The sequence below is a fragment of the Quercus robur genome, chromosome 6, assembly GCF_932294415.1.
Source record: "Quercus robur chromosome 6, dhQueRobu3.1, whole genome shotgun sequence".
Classification (NCBI taxonomy): Eukaryota; Viridiplantae; Streptophyta; class Magnoliopsida; order Fagales; family Fagaceae; genus Quercus; species Quercus robur.
Window position 1 is genome coordinate 40,367,085 of NC_065539.1, and position 15,848 is coordinate 40,382,932.

General features: G+C 36.9%; 2 protein-coding genes across 2 annotated transcripts; both read right to left on the reverse strand.

Moving 5' to 3' along the window:
* Positions 1 to 3,772: 3,772 nt before the first annotated feature.
* Positions 3,773 to 6,531, reverse strand: LOC126690187 (protein SIEVE ELEMENT OCCLUSION B-like). The gene is made up of 4 exons (XM_050385314.1): positions 6,527 to 6,531; positions 6,337 to 6,484; positions 4,940 to 5,398; positions 3,773 to 4,552 (listed from the first exon to the last, which is right to left on the reverse strand). Exons 1-4 carry the CDS (start codon positions 6,529 to 6,531, stop codon positions 3,956 to 3,958), a joined length of 1,209 nt encoding a protein of 402 aa, XP_050241271.1. The 3' UTR covers positions 3,773 to 3,955.
* Positions 6,532 to 7,615: 1,084 nt separating this feature from the next.
* On the reverse strand, positions 7,616 to 15,417 carry LOC126688741 (protein SIEVE ELEMENT OCCLUSION B-like). The gene is made up of 7 exons (XM_050383547.1): positions 15,115 to 15,417; positions 14,494 to 14,586; positions 13,919 to 14,364; positions 13,711 to 13,805; positions 13,469 to 13,599; positions 8,571 to 9,029; positions 7,616 to 8,403 (listed from the first exon to the last, which is right to left on the reverse strand). The coding sequence occupies exons 1-7, from the start codon at positions 15,316 to 15,318 to the stop codon at positions 7,807 to 7,809; spliced, it is 2,025 nt and encodes a 674-aa protein (XP_050239504.1). The 5' UTR covers positions 15,319 to 15,417; the 3' UTR covers positions 7,616 to 7,806.
* Between the last annotated feature and the right edge of the window lie 431 nt (positions 15,418 to 15,848).

Below are 15,848 nucleotides of genomic sequence, written 5' to 3' on the forward strand. Positions count from 1 at the left end.
GGCAAATCATAAATGTCCACGATGACCTTAGCAGTTGGCAATAATTAGAGGGATATTAATCACCTTGGAGGCCAAACTTTGAAGGACATGCACAATGAAAATAGGGAGAGCTAATTGAGGCCAAAGTTTCCAGACCGGTCACGATGACAAAGTATAATGGTGAGGTCCTAGATCTAATTAAAGCACAAACATGATAAGTCTACCTTTCATCATGTGGCATAATGCTTGCAATTTTCGGACTATAGAGGTGGAAACGTGAAAAACGTGAGTTTTTGGCAGTTAGAAGCATCAAAAGTTTACAATATTTTTATAAAAAATAATGTGTCGATTTATTATTGGTCAAAATAAAATGAAATAAAAATATTATACCAAAATCCACCAAAATAAAAGTTTTTTGAAAAAGATAGAATGTAAAAAAACTAAAATAAGAAGTTGTCAACACAATCTCATTCATAGTTTTCCTTCTTTCTTCTTCTTCTTTTTTTTTTTTTTTTTTTTTTTTTTTTTTTTGTATTTTAAGTAAAACAATCTCATCCATATTATACTACTTCAATCTTCATTGTCCATTCTTAAATAACTTGTCAACAATAATTTCTAAATAATTGTTGACAGAATTTTCTATCATCCATCCTATGCCGACTTGTTTTGTCAGAATAGGATGTGAAGAGGATAAAATATGGCTTGATGGGCCTGATGGATTCGGGTCCATGGGCCAACAGGGAACTGGCCCAACACTCGCTAAAGCCTATCGCGGGGAGATACAGTAAAGGCCCTGGATGTAGAGTCTTTGCTTTCGGCTGAGGCCCCAAAATCGGAATCCTAGCACAAAGGGGATTATAGAAGATAGGCACACCAAAGGAAGATCTCCTCTACAAGGAAAGACCTTGCTCACCACACTTTGAAATATTCAAGTAGAGTTCTATAAGGAAAAGACTTCCGCGCCAAGGAGGAGTAGCCGACCATCTACTACTATAAAAACCCTAATACCGTCGCAAGTCAAGGTACGCATAATCTACCCTCTCTAGCACTCTAGAGTTGTGAGAATAATTCTAACTTGACCTTCGGAGGATGTTTGGCCGACACCACACCGGTGCTCTCTGAGGTCTTCTATTGTTTTGTTGTGCAGGTCTACTTTGAGTGTGCAAGTGCTGTGTGACCTACTGGTGATTTTTTGGTATCATCAGTTGGCGTCTTTTGTGGGAAAGACATACGTGTTTAAGGCACGTTATCGCTTCCCGAACAAAAGAGTTGCATGGTGCTCACTCGCTCAATGGCAACCACTAACGACGTTCAAGAAGAAGAACCCCCAACGATTGCACTTGAGAAGCAAGTTAAGACGCTCACCACAGCCGTGCAGCGCCTCACCAAACAAAACCGCGACCTGGAGGAGCAGCTGAACCAGAAAAACGCGGCACCAAATAACCAAGGAGCGGATCAAGAAGGAACCGTCGCTGAAAGGAGGAATCAAGAGGGGCCACAGGCCAGCAACGCCCCAAGCAGACCAGAGCGACAACACACGAGCCTTCCCTCTCTTGCGGATACGGCTCTGCCACCTATTATCACGGAGATGCAAGCGATAAAGGAACAGATGGAAGTTATGATGAACGCTCTCAAGGGACGAGTGTCCAGTGACCTTGACGACCTTGTCAACCGGACTGACTCGCCATTCACCACCGCCGTCAACTCCTTCCCCCTGCCGAGTAAGTTTCGCATGCCACATATGGATAGTTATGACGGGGTCAAGGACCCTCTAGACCACCTAGAGACCTTTAAGACCTTGATGCACCTTCAAGGAGTAGCAGACGCAATTATGTGTAGGGCTTTCCCTACAACACTAAAGGGTGCGGTAAGGATTTGGTTTAGCCGGCTAGCATCCAACTCCATCAGCACCTTCAAGGAGCTAAGCGCTCAATTTACTGCGCACTTCATCGGAGGACATCGGTACAAGAAGTCTACGGCTTGCCTAATGAATATCAAGCAGCGAGAGGAGGAAACATTGAGGGCCTACATATCCCGCTTTAATAAGGAGGCGCTCTCGATCGACGAAGCCGACGACAAGATACTTGTAGCGGCAATCACGAATGGGCTGAAGGGGGGTAAGTTTTTGTTCTCCCTGTACAAAAACGACTCGAAGACCATGTCGGAGGTGCTTTACAGGGCCACCAAGTATATGAACGTTGAAGACGCGCTATTGGCCCGAGAAGAGAGGCTCAAGAAAAAAGAAAGGCAAGAAGACACCCGACAGGACCAGGGTCGGAAGAAAGGAAGGGTAGGAGACCGAAGGGAGGAGAGACACCCTAAGCCCCTGGGGGGAAGATTCACAAGCTTCACCCCATTGACCGCCCCAACAGATCAAGTCCTAATGCAAATCAAGGACGAGGGTGCTCTGACGTTTCCCGGAAAGCTGAAGAGTGATCCCAACAAACGATCTAGGGATAAATATTGCCGCTTCCACCGTGACCATGGTCACGACACAGCCGATTGCTATGACTTGAAGCAGCAGATTGAAACCCTTATCAAACAAGGAAAGCTGCAAAAGTTCGTCAGTAAGGAGAGAACAGATCCACCCCCACAAGAACAACACCCTCGACGAGAGAACGAGCGACCAAGGCCCCCCATAGGGGAAATAAGGATGATAGTGGGAGGAACAGCTGCAGCCGGGTCTTCAAAAAAGGCTCGCAAAACTTAACTCAGGATGGTACAAAGTGTTCAGCTGACGGGTACCGTGCCGAAGATAGCAAGAAAAGAAGGCCCCATTATCGGATTCTCAGAAGAAGATGCGCGACGTCTACACCATCCGCATGAAGATGCGTTCGTCGTCAGCGTGCAGGTAGGAGACTACAACATGCATCGGATGTTGGTCGACAACAGCAGCTCAGCAGATATCCTATATTATCCGGTGTTCCAGCAAATGAGAATTGATAAGGAACGATTAATTCCGACAAACGCCCCGCTCGTTGGGTTCAGAGAAAGCCAGGTATTCCCGTTGGGCGCGGTCACATTATCCGTGACGATAGGCGATTACCCCCAGAAGATCACCAAGGACGTAACGTTCCTAGTGGTCGATTGCTCGTCTGCCTACAACGCTATCCTTGGACGACCCATGCTCAACTCGTGGAAGGCGGTAACTTCAACTTACCACCTAATGATCAAATTCCCTACCGATTATGGAGTAGGAGAGCTGCACGGAAGTCAAATGGCCGCGCAAGAATGCTATGTAGCCATGATGGAGATGGAAGATCAGGTCCAGGCTTTGAATATAGAAGAGCACCAAACGGTAACGGAGCCAATAGAGAAACTAGAGGAGATAACTCTTAACAACTCAAATCCTGACCAAACAACCAAGATCGGAACTCTCGCTGACCCCGCAATCCGTCAAGAGATCATAACTTTTCTTAGGAGCATCCAATGGTAATATTTCCATGAAACCATCCAATGGTAACTGTTGTATGATCATTTATGTAAAATCACACATGCATGGTTAGGCAAAGATGTTTCGAGAGAACCATTTTGGCCCTAGACCACCTCTTCGAGAAGCAAAGGTATGACGGATCTCACTCTCTACTATAACGTAGCATTCAATGTTTTTTCTTAAACACCCACCAACACCCCCCCCCCCCCCCTTCTATTGAAGAGTGAAGCATGATCTTCAAGTGCACAAAAAGAAGCAAAAGAAATTATCAAGTGAACTAGAATTTATGAGGAATTAAAAGATGTGACAATAAAATTTAAAAACCACAGAATGCCACATAGTAATGCAACATCCATACCAATTACACACACATTTCCTCTTATAAACCAAAACAAAGGAACAACAAAACTAACAAAGCATAGAACAAAAAAGTGGCATCAACGTCATGTCACAAACTTATTTTGCTACTAGCATCTGGTTACCAACGCAACCATGTTATTTAATTTAGTAGCAATACTAGCTAATCCAAAGTAGGTTGGCCACTCAATGAAGACCATTGGCGGCACCATCAATGTGGCAACACTTGAAGCTGATATAAGTCTCCATGACTCGGGGACAATCGGGGCATTTCATGTTCTCTGGTATTTTACCACTGGCCTTTGGAATGTCAATGCGGCAACAAATGTGAGCAGTGTGAAGAACCTTGTTATGGTACTCTTTGAAAGTGGATTCAAAGCCCTTTTCTCGCACAACCTCCTTCCATTTGTCAAAGTCCTCCAAAACCTTCAACATAGTTGTCCCATGCCCACTGAGTGCCACAGTTGACCCTTTGCTGAGCACAACCCATCCACTCTCATTCTTGTATGATAGCAATTTTTGGATCTCTAGTGCCACAGCGTCTGTATCAGTCTTCCTTTGAGTCTTGGAAATGAACAAGCTCTCAATGCCAGTCCAGAATCGCCCAAGGATGCCAAGATCGTCCTCTCCTTTGCTACCCTTTCCAATGCAGTGCAACTCTATGGAAATCTTTGCTTCTTTTATCACCGGATCATTGGCAATAGCAGTTGCTCTTTTAGTGAATTGTTGGATCCATTCTTTGTCCTTGCCTCCATAGAAAAAGATGTACTTTTGGTCCTTGATCTGATTGAACAACATATATCAAACCCCAATATTATTCGAATGCACATTACCATTATTTTTTTTTTTTTCAAAAAATGTGCATGCAACTATATGACTTCTTTTGGATACATAAGCAACTTTTGCGGATACAATATTTGTGGCACAACTTTTACTACTATAATTTTAACACGTGCAACTGTGGGTTGTAAAGAAAAAGTTATGAGTTTATGTGAAAGTAATGATTCACCAATTACAATCATATATATCATCAAATTGTGACAAAAATTATGATAAATTAATGGTGTGAAACAAGAAAAACAATAGAATAATCAACATTGACAATACATGTGTGTAGACGCATAAGCACGATACATATATGAATTTATAGATTGGGGAAATGATCTTTACCCAGTTCTCAATATTTGGATGAATTCCAGCTCCTATGGAGCCAATCCATTCCCCTGAAGTGGTCAGAATTTCCTCCCTTGTGGAAGTGAAAGGGAAGGCCTTTATTCCCCATACCCTGATCATGTGCAATGCATTCTCACATTCCACCTTTCCTTGAGGGTTCAGCACCACAACAAAGGGCTTACCCGTGAAGTTCCACTTCTCCTTAACGAATCTAATACCTGCAATTGGTGAATAGTACTGCACCACGTACCATGGCATCTTAGAACAAAGGATCTCAAACTTCTTTTTTGAGACCTCAGTCCATTCGTCCACAATTGGGATCCATATAATCTTATATTGATCTTCCTTCTTAATTGTATCATGAATTGGTCTAAGAATTGAAATGTCATCATCAGAAATGTCTAGGCTTGAAATGAATAATAAGACATTCTTCCGCTTCAGCACTTCACTGCTAACCTGTCACAATTATGGGCATCAAGAAACTTGTGTTAGCACCCATTTCAAGCATGAAAAATACTAGTCGATTTATATATTATTTATCCAAATTACCTGTTGGAGCAATGTTACGTAAGTGAAGGAACCAACCCAAGGTCATAGAATTGTTTGTAATACAATTTTTACAACATAACGTTACATAACATTTATTACGGAATGCAATTTACCAAATTGGACGTCCCATATTATGGTGTAACAACAAAAGTTTTGGTATGTAACCAAATCGGTCCCAGATTATGGTTTAACATTTGTGAATGATTTAGCCGATGTCCATTATATTTGTGCAATTTACTCTCAAAATGAGAAACTATTTGAGGGAATTGAAAATCCATGTAAACCACACCAAATCAAACAAATACCACTAATCTCACATCTATTTAAAAATTGAAAGGAATCAGAGAATTTAAATGAAATGAGATCTTATCCCATTATTGAAACTTAGGTTTCTTGGGTGCAATAGATTGGATGAAGTGCATTATGATTAGATTAGACAGTATGAGTTAATTTCAGAAACCTAAATTCAAACTTTTATTTAGTTTATCAAGAAAAATCCTTTAATACTCACATTTCACAAGAATGATTAGTCCTACTATAAATAATTAGTTAGATTCCTATTACGTTAGAGGAAAGATTATTTATTTTTGTTAAAGTATTGTATAATTTCTCAATCCTACTATAAATAATTAGTGAAATTCCTATTACATAAGAGGAAAGATTATTTATTTTTTTTAAAGTATTGTATAATTTCTCATTTAGTACTTACTTTCTATCAACTTGGGGATTAAATAGGTTTTTTTTTTTTCATCCAAGAAGCAATCAAACAATTGATTCATCTATCGGGAAATTAATTTTTTAAAATAAAACAAACAAACAACTTATATTCTCGAAGGGGCATATACCGGTTTCTTAGTAGAACCATCAATAAGGGGTTGCACATTGTCCTTGGTATAAATTAGTAGCTTAAATATTTCCATAATCTTTGTAGGGGTTCGGAAAACCTTCAACAGCTTCCAGTAAGCCTCTGTCACCTCTGCAGTCAACCAAAACCTTTCTTCATTACATATAGCTTAAACAAATGTATTAACTAACATCATTTTGATTAATACCTAACGGTAAAAAACCACTCCACTATGTTACGGTTTAGAACTCAGTTGTGCCAAGATTAACCAATTTTAACAAAGTTGTTAATTATTCCAATTATGCAATAATTCTCAATTGATTAAGTCACATAGAATAGATCATACTAGGACAGATGATGGTGATCCAAAAAAAAAAAAAAAAGCCAATGGAACAAATTTTCGGCAGGTAAAAAAACTCTAGAGGAATAATTAATTTCACCTATCAATCCTAAGATAAACAAATTCCTTATAATAAAATGGAAGTTTATACAAGAGACATAACTCTAAATCTATTACTATCTTCTATAGTACTTACTAATGTGATATATGCAGCTCTAAATCCATAGACTCTTTTATTATGGAGCTTGTAGCAATTGAACTTCCGCTCACAATTATGTCACATAAGCCAATTATGTCCCTAGTGGATGGCATAAGTAGAAACAAACCATAGTTTTAAAAACCAGAATAGTCAAAAAACAAAAAAAATATGTTCGGTTTTTGGTTGAACCGATGGTTTTTATGGTTGAAATGCCAGTTTTTACTGGACCGATTCCATGACTAATTCCCAATTCAATCGGTACAGCCGTTCATAAGTCCAATTTTTAAAACCATGAAATAAAAAATTATTTTTTTAAAAAAAATTTAATGATGTGAAGGCAAGACAATCCTCACATTGGCGTGTCATCAAGAATATTTATTTATTATTATTATTGTGTGAAAAGTGGTAGAACCCACAGTAAGGCTTGATCTTCAAATACATAATGATCTGTGTTGATTGAGGAAAAGTAAAGGAGAACAAATGGTTGTAGAGTAGAATTAGTCAAAAATTAGTCTAATTTTTTGCCAACTCTACTCTACTCTACTTCTTTTGCTCTCCCTCCCTCCCCACAATCCATTCAGCCCCTAAAAAGAAGCAATTAATATAAGGAATTAGACTTTAGAAGAAAGCAAAAGATATGGTAGAAAAATGTAAAAACCAGTAGAATTCCACTTTTGTTAATGCAACATCCATACTGCAGGATTACACACATTCCTTCTCATAAGTCACAAAACCAGAAGAGGGTAACAACACAAGTCATAACGTACAATACAAAAGTGGCATCAGATCACATCACACCAAAACATAAATATTTAAACCCCATGCATGTCACATCTCATTTTTGTTACTCGCATAAGGTTACCAACGTAACCACGTTATTTAATTTAGTACTAGTAGTGCAACCCTAGGTGATCCGAAGAAAAGGTAGGCACTTAATGCAACCCATTGGCAGTACCATCAATGTGGCAACACTTGAAGCTGATATATGTTTCCATGATGCGTGGACAGTCAGGGCATTTCATGTTCTTTGGTATTTTCCCACTGGCGTTTGGAATGTCAATTCGGCAACAAATGTGAGCAGTGTGAAGAACCTTGTTATGGTACTCTCTGAATATGACTTCGAAGCCCTTTTCACGCACAAGCTCCTTCCATTTGTCCAAGTCCTCCAAGACCTTCAAAATTGTTGTCCCATGCCCACTGAGTACAACGGTTGAACCTTTGCTGAGCACAGCCCACCCACTCTCATTCTTGTAAGAAAGCAATTTCTGGATTTCTAATGACACAGCGTCTGTTTCGGTCTTCCTTTGAGTCTTGGAAATGAACAAGCTCTCAATACCAGTCCAAAATCGCCCAAGGACTCCCGCATTGTTTTCTCCTTTGGTGCCCTTTCCGACACATAGTAACTCAATGGAAATTCTTGCTTCCTTTATCACTGGATCATTGGCAAGGGCAGTTGCTCTTTTAGTAAATTGTTGGATCCACTCGTTATCTTTGCCTCCATAGAAAAAGATGTACTTTTGGTCCTTAATCTGATTTAACAACATATTTCAAATGTAAATATTATTCGAATGCACATTACAAACTTTTCTCAAAATGTGCATGTATGATTGCATGTATGCGTGTGCGTGTGCGTGTGCGTGTGCGTGTGCGCGCACGAGCACACATGTGCATTAAGAGATTGGTTAAATGATCTTACCCAGTTCTCAACACTTGGATGAACTCCAGTTCCAATGGATCCAATCCATTCCTTTGAAGCAGATAGAGTTTCTTCTACTGTGCTAGTGAAAGGGTAGGCCTTAATTCCCCATACCCTAATCATGTGCATTGCATTCTCGCATTCCACCTTCCCTTGATGGTTCAACACCACAACGGTGGGCTTTCCCTTGAAATGCCACTTCTCCTTGATGAATCTAATGCCTGCTATTGGTGAATAGTACTGCACCACATACCATGGCATCTTAAACCGCAAGATCTCAAACTTCTTTTGCAACTCCTCGGTCCATTGCTCCACAATTGGGATCCATACAATCTTATACTGGTCTTCCTTCTTAATAGTATCATGAATTGGTCTAAGAATTGAAATGTCTTCTTCGGTAATGTCTAGACTTGAAATGAACAGTAAAACATTCTTCTTCTTCAACACATCAATGTTAACCTGTTTGTGCCACACAATTATAGGTGTTAAAAAACTTGTGTTATCACTTCATTTCAAACATGAAATGTATGATATGACTCTTGACTTGTCGATTTTCACATTGTGTTCAGCCAAACTACAATTTATTGTATGGTAAGTGTAAGTATTATAAATTAGTTATATTTGTTTGTAGTAGATAAAATTTTAAGAGTACTCCATAAATTTACAAAATAATTAAATATTTAAAAACATACACTCTTTTAAGAAGGTGGGGGAAAATTAGAGCATTGCCCAAACGAAGTACCATGCCAGTGTAGAAAGAAAATTATGATTCACACAATATTCATACTTTAATATGGAATATCCATTTTTTGCATGATGTAAAAGAGCATAGACTCCGACATCAAACAATCATATCTAGGAAAATATTTTCTTACACTAATTTTCGGTGCACTATTTTGCATAATTGATGTATCGATGCACATAATTTAAAAGGCAGAAAAGAAAATATACGTGAAAGTACTATTAGTATCACACACTTTCATACATATTTATTTTTTTGACTGTTATTATTTTAAGGTTTATTTTTTTAAGATAAAAAAATATTATTAATATCACACACTTTCATACACATTTTGTTTTACATGATAAACAATAAAGTAGTGACAAAACAATTACAAGTCTACATGATACTGTCATATATAACCGATTATAATCTGTTATATAAAATAGATTATACTAGTATTAAAAAAAAAAATAGTGTGCAAGAAGTGAAAGGGGTAATTGCACAGGATACTCGATATCAAGCAGGTTGAAAAAGTGTTTCTAGCCTTCTATAGCTTGTAGACTTTTTTGAAGAACCCATGCATACATTTGTATCTTTCTATCCAACTTTATTAAAAAAAATAAGAGATTCTCACATGTGCGTCTCCTCTTTCTAGTAATTGAAAATTTGAAAGGACAGGACAGGTTGCTGAAATGTATTGACTCTTCATAGAATTTTATATGATTTATTGAGGACAGTGCTCATTGATTTACGCGGAGCCAAAATATATAAATTTCATACCCCCCAAAAAAGTTGAAGAAAAAACAAAGGGGTATTACCATTAGGCCAAATTTCACGGACATGAAATCAAAGCAATCCGGTTTAGGTGATATACTGTAGTAAAATGTGTGTCCTTATATATACATTAGTAAATTATTTTAAAATTTTTATTATAAAAATTAAATAAAAAATAATTATTTTGATAATTTTTTATAAAATTTTTGTAAGGTTGAATTTATTCAACCATCTAATTGGCTTTATTCCGTGCCAAATTTGCTTGTAATTCAGCATTTAGTAACCCTGTATTTAGGTGGGATTGTTGTAAGGGTAGTGAGTGAGATAGTGTGAAGATTGCTCAAGAGTGTGCAAGAAAACAGAGTGTCGCGGCTGGGACTCGCGACTGGACTCGCGGCTTCAACCCGCCAGAAGATGCACACGTGCCAAGCATGCTGGAAGATGAACAGTCATGCTAGCTGGAGCACTACAGGACAAAACAGGACAACTGGCCATACGGTTAACTCGCGACTGGAACTCGCGACTTAGTCAAGCCGCGAGGTCAAGCCGCGAGCCACCCCTGTTTTGGAAAAACCTGACGTTTCGCATTCCACTCCACTTCAGTATAAATACCCTTTTAACCCACGATTGAAAGAGAGCTTCCAGAGAGAATTTTGAGAGAGAAACCCTAAAGAAAAACCAGATTGTTTCACCCACAATCTCTACCTTAGAGTCTCATCAAAATCCCTCACTCTCTTCCTCTCCATTGTCAAATCCTTGAGAGGCATTATACCAAACCTGGTTCTCACCATTATCATCTCTGTGAGACAGACGTTTGGAGTTCTGGGAAGCAGTTAGGAAGGAGCCAATCTTCATTGGTTGATGCTACGGTGTAGTAGCGGAATCCGGGAAGCTAGAAAAGAAAAAGGTTCGGCGCAACCTCGTTGGAGCAAGAAGCTTGGAGGGCTTAGGTGCACTGGGTAGATTAGGCTTGGAGGGTCTTTTGCTGTCCTTGTATCCCAACTGTATTTTCTAGTGGATTGATTACCGCTTGGAGGGCGGCGGAGAGGTTTTTCGCCGAGGTCTTCGGTTTCCTCTTCGATAACACATCGCGTGTTGTCTTTGTGTTTGCATCTTCCTTCCTCTCTATCTTTGCCTTTATTTTATCTGCTGTGGTTTTTATTATGTTATGGCTTAGATAGTATTTAACCTATTTCACATTATAGCATATGTTAAGTTTCCGCACACTTGTTGTTTGACATATTGCTTGTGTTGGTTAAGTTAATTTTTGGGGGTCTAAACGTTCAAAAGTGTTTTTGTACACGTTTTTGAACTTTCAATTTTCTTAAAATATATAATTAATATATATTCTAAATGTATATATTAGACATTTTACTCCGAGTGGAGTGGCTATCACTCACATGTAATGGTTAGATAAAACAATGGGTTAGGTAAAATAATGAATATTCTTCATAACATTTATTATGGCATTCCAAACTCCAAAGTCCAAACCTAAAACAACATTTATTATTATGGCATTCCAAATGGACCAAATCGGTCCACGTAAAGTTTTGGCAGTCCGTACGATTGTTCTAAACTGAACCCACTTTTTTTTTTTTGAGAAAGTAGACTGAACCCACTTAATTATTCACGTATGAGTTGTGACCCGACACAGTCCATGAGCATTATTATTAGCCAACAATAAACAGTCAATGGATATTGTCTTTTTCTTCTCTCTTTCTCTCTTTTTTTTTTTTTTCTTTTTTCTTTTTTCTGAATTTTTTCTTCTCTCGTTAAAAAAAAAGACATGGTCTTTTCACATTTAGAAGTATATGGATATTGATACTTGTAATATATACATATATATAAATATATATATATATATATATATATTTATATTAATGACCTAAAATTAAATAATAAAAAAATACTAAATCCTTAAAATAACAAAAAAAAAAAAATCCTCAATGAGATTGTAAAACCTATCAAATGTTATGCAAACATTATTTTCCATTTGAGTTTTGCTCTCGGAAAAAAAATTTAAGATCACAGCATTTTGTATCATAATTTTACCACAATTTTAATGTAACAATCTATGGAAATAAAAAAAAGAAAGGAAAAATGGATGAATCTATGCAAAGGTGAGAGTTACAATATGCCAAATAAAATAATATTTATAAAAAAAAATGTGTAACAAAAGATGTAGAGTTTGTTATCATTCTCACCCCCACCACCTATGAGTTGGTAACCTCGCACAAAAATATCGGGCCCATGCCTATGATGAGCCCACAGCCACGAGAAATTATAGAGTTTTTTGATAAACCATGTCACTTATCCATTATTCCCCTAAAAAACTTTCACTTGTTTAAAATTTTTGAGCTAGTAATTAATTTTTGTTTAAACAATTTTAAACAACTGGAAGTTTTTTAGTAAAATGATAGACCACATCACTTATTCACTATATGGTCTTTATAATTTCTCTTCCGCCACAGCCTATAATATAATAATTTTCGCTCACACCACTCCTGCCCTTTTCTGTTTCTTGTGTTGTGCCCTTGAGTTGTCACATATTGGCCATGAGCTTCTTTTTCTTTTTCTTTTTTACTCTTTTAGTGCATTTTCATCTGGATTCTAAAAAATTCTATTTTACAACTACAAAATTTACTTTATTTATTTTACTATTTCATTTTATAACTCATTCAACATTATTGTTTCTATTTTTATATACAACTAATTAAAATAAAATAAACTACAATATAAAATAATAATAATAAAATCATGTTTCTCTCTCTTTTCCTTCATTTCTTTTATCTCTCTTCACCTTTCTCAAATAAAATAATAATATTTTTTTACATCCAAGTTAACAGTTGGTTCTATATATAAAAACCAACTGTTCACGGGTTCTAAAATTTCTTAGGAACCATACCCAGATGGAACAATATTTTTTAAGTTTTGAATGTAAAATAACAACTGGGGTGTTTATACCCCTAATTCTAGTGCCTTTAATCTGAAGTCTTTTAGGGGAATTAACTCCGGAAACTGTAAAATTATTTGAACCTTGATTTCGTTTGGTCATGGGTGCAAGGGTTTCGGATAAAATACATTATGAAAAGAAGACTAGACATATATGCGGTGATTTCAAAGCCTGATTTATTCACGAAAAAACAAAAAACAAAGCCTGAATTCGAAATTTTAGAGTAGTTTTAAATGTTTAACAACATCTTCGCTCACTTTTTAACATCGTGCATGGGGAATCAAAAAGTTCTTTTTTTATTTATTTATTTAGTAAAAACAAAAAGTTCTTTATTTATTTATTTAGTAAAAACAAAAAGTTCTTTGTTTTTTTCTTTCTTTTTCCTGCCAAGTAAATGAAAAAATGAGTGTAAAAAACCTTTAAATCAGTCTCTGATTTAGTGCATACCGGTTTTTTAGTAGAACCATCAATGAGAGGCTGCACACTGTCCTTGGTATAGATCAGTCCCTTAAATACCTCCATGATCTCCGTAGGGGTTCGAAAAACCTTTACCAACTTCCAGTAAGCCTCTGACTCCTCTGCATTTAACCAAAATCTTTCCTCATTATACTCAATGCATGCAAGGAAGCTTGCATATATATATATATAAATATATATCTGTACAAGTAAAACAACCAAAAAAATCTAACCTATTTGTTGTCTGATAATTGTTATCTGCCTCTTAAGCTTGGTGACAATGATATTGAGTTTCTGAGAAAATGGGGATAGTTCTGGTCGCTTTTCCCTGAAAATAATGAGATTTAATCATTTATACCACTATTTAACTAAAACATGTAAGACAAAGTTCCATTCTAAAAATAATAAAAAAAGGTATTTTTGGCTTGGATTAGAACGTACTCATCGTTAATGAGGCAACAAAGCTGAGTGGTGCTAGCTACAACAGTCACAATAGCCCAATAAACATCAACTGGGATATGTTCCACGCCTGTTGATAATGCTGGTACATCTTTTATGTCATGGTTTGATAGCTTCTCTAACTCAAAGATGCACTCAATCACTTCCAGTGTGGCTTTGATCACATTGTTAAGCTCAATAAGTGCTTGCTTATGTTTCTGCAGGGTTGGGCGCTTTAGGAGGATAGGTACTCTCTTCAATGTTCCTACTGATTTGGCAAGTTGGTCCGATGACTGAATCTGGGCAAGCAGCCAGAATTCCCCATAGTCCAAAGCAAAAGCTGCAAGTGTCAACACTGCCTTTGCATCCCAGGAATAGTTTGACAATTTGCTGAGTATTGAGAGTGCCGTTTTGTGAGCAATTTCTTCCCCAGGTGCCTTGCATTGCATCTGAAATTTTATATTCATCATTATAAAAATATTCATGTGGGTGACTCAAAAAAATAATAACCCATCAGAGACTTTGAGTAGGGAAAATGAAAAAAAAAAAAAAAATGTTGTGTAACTACTAGTAATTACCTCACAGGAAATATTCTTGAGTGTACATATTGGTGGACTAAAACTTGCTTTTGGGATCTTCTCCTCCAAGTGCTCAACTGTTGCTTGGGTACCCTGCAGTTAATACCCAGTAATTAGGAAGTGGAAATTACTATTTTTTTTTTAAAGGAGAAAGAGATATGTAATATTTATAATTACACAAAAAAAAAAACAAAAACAAAATGGTAAAACACAAAAACTTCAAACTGAAAATGACTTCCTCTCATCTCTATGTCCTGTACGTTCTCTAATAATTGAAGCCATTTCAACGACAATGGGAAAATTTGAGTCCAATGGAAAATGTCTTCTTCAACGTGTCTTAAGATTTGAGTCCCACATAAAATCCAAGAGAGATATCATGGTCTTACTATTGTTTGTCATAAAAAATAAACGAACTGGAAAAATAAAAATAAAAAATTTAACTGAACTAAACTGAAATGGTAGGACCAACTAGCTAACTAAGCAGCTGAAAGTCTGTATTAAAAACTGTAAAAAAAAAAAAAAAAAAATTAAGATGGAATTATGTTTCCATTGCATTTCAAGTTTCCACATTCAGATCCAAAATTTAAACATTTTCTTAAAAAGAAAAAGTTGGTACTATACCAGCACTATATTGTCAACGACGACAGTGGCACGCTTAAGGATGTTCTCGACGATGATGAAAAGAGATTCAACATCAAACTTTTCATCATCATGGACATGGGTTGTATAAATTTGGTTCAAGATCTCATGGTCGGACAAGGTAAACAAGCTCAGGCCACCCTTATTGGTTTGCTGTGAAGAACCTAGCCGGACCAAGCTGGCCATGTTTTTGTGTCACACAAAAGAAGATGGGTTAGAACCAGAGCTCTTTTGGCTTAGGATAGTAAGGGCAAGAAGGAAAATGGCTTATGTGATTGCACTGCGAGGCGTACGTCCATTTTTATAGAGCCATGAGAGGCGTAAATGGTAATTATTTGAGATACCATGACTCGATGAAGTGTGGACACATTTGTCTATATCAAAATCACTTTACGTATGGTGAACAATAAGTGCGTTTTTGGACCCAAAAATAAAAAACAAAACTTTTCTTGAGGTCCATTTTGATAAACTTACAAGATTTATCCATGCCTTATGCAAAAAAAAAAAAAAAAAAAAAAAAAACAAAGTTTTATCCATGATTATGGTTGAATGTAGATAGTGACTTTAAACATGTGCAATATTACTTTAATCATAAATTTCGAATTTCAATATCAAAATGCACATAAGAAGATGTCCTAAACGGCTAAACCACTTGAGTCAAATTATTAGAACTTGTTTGTCGGACTTTAATCAATTCAATAATCCAAACCACCGGG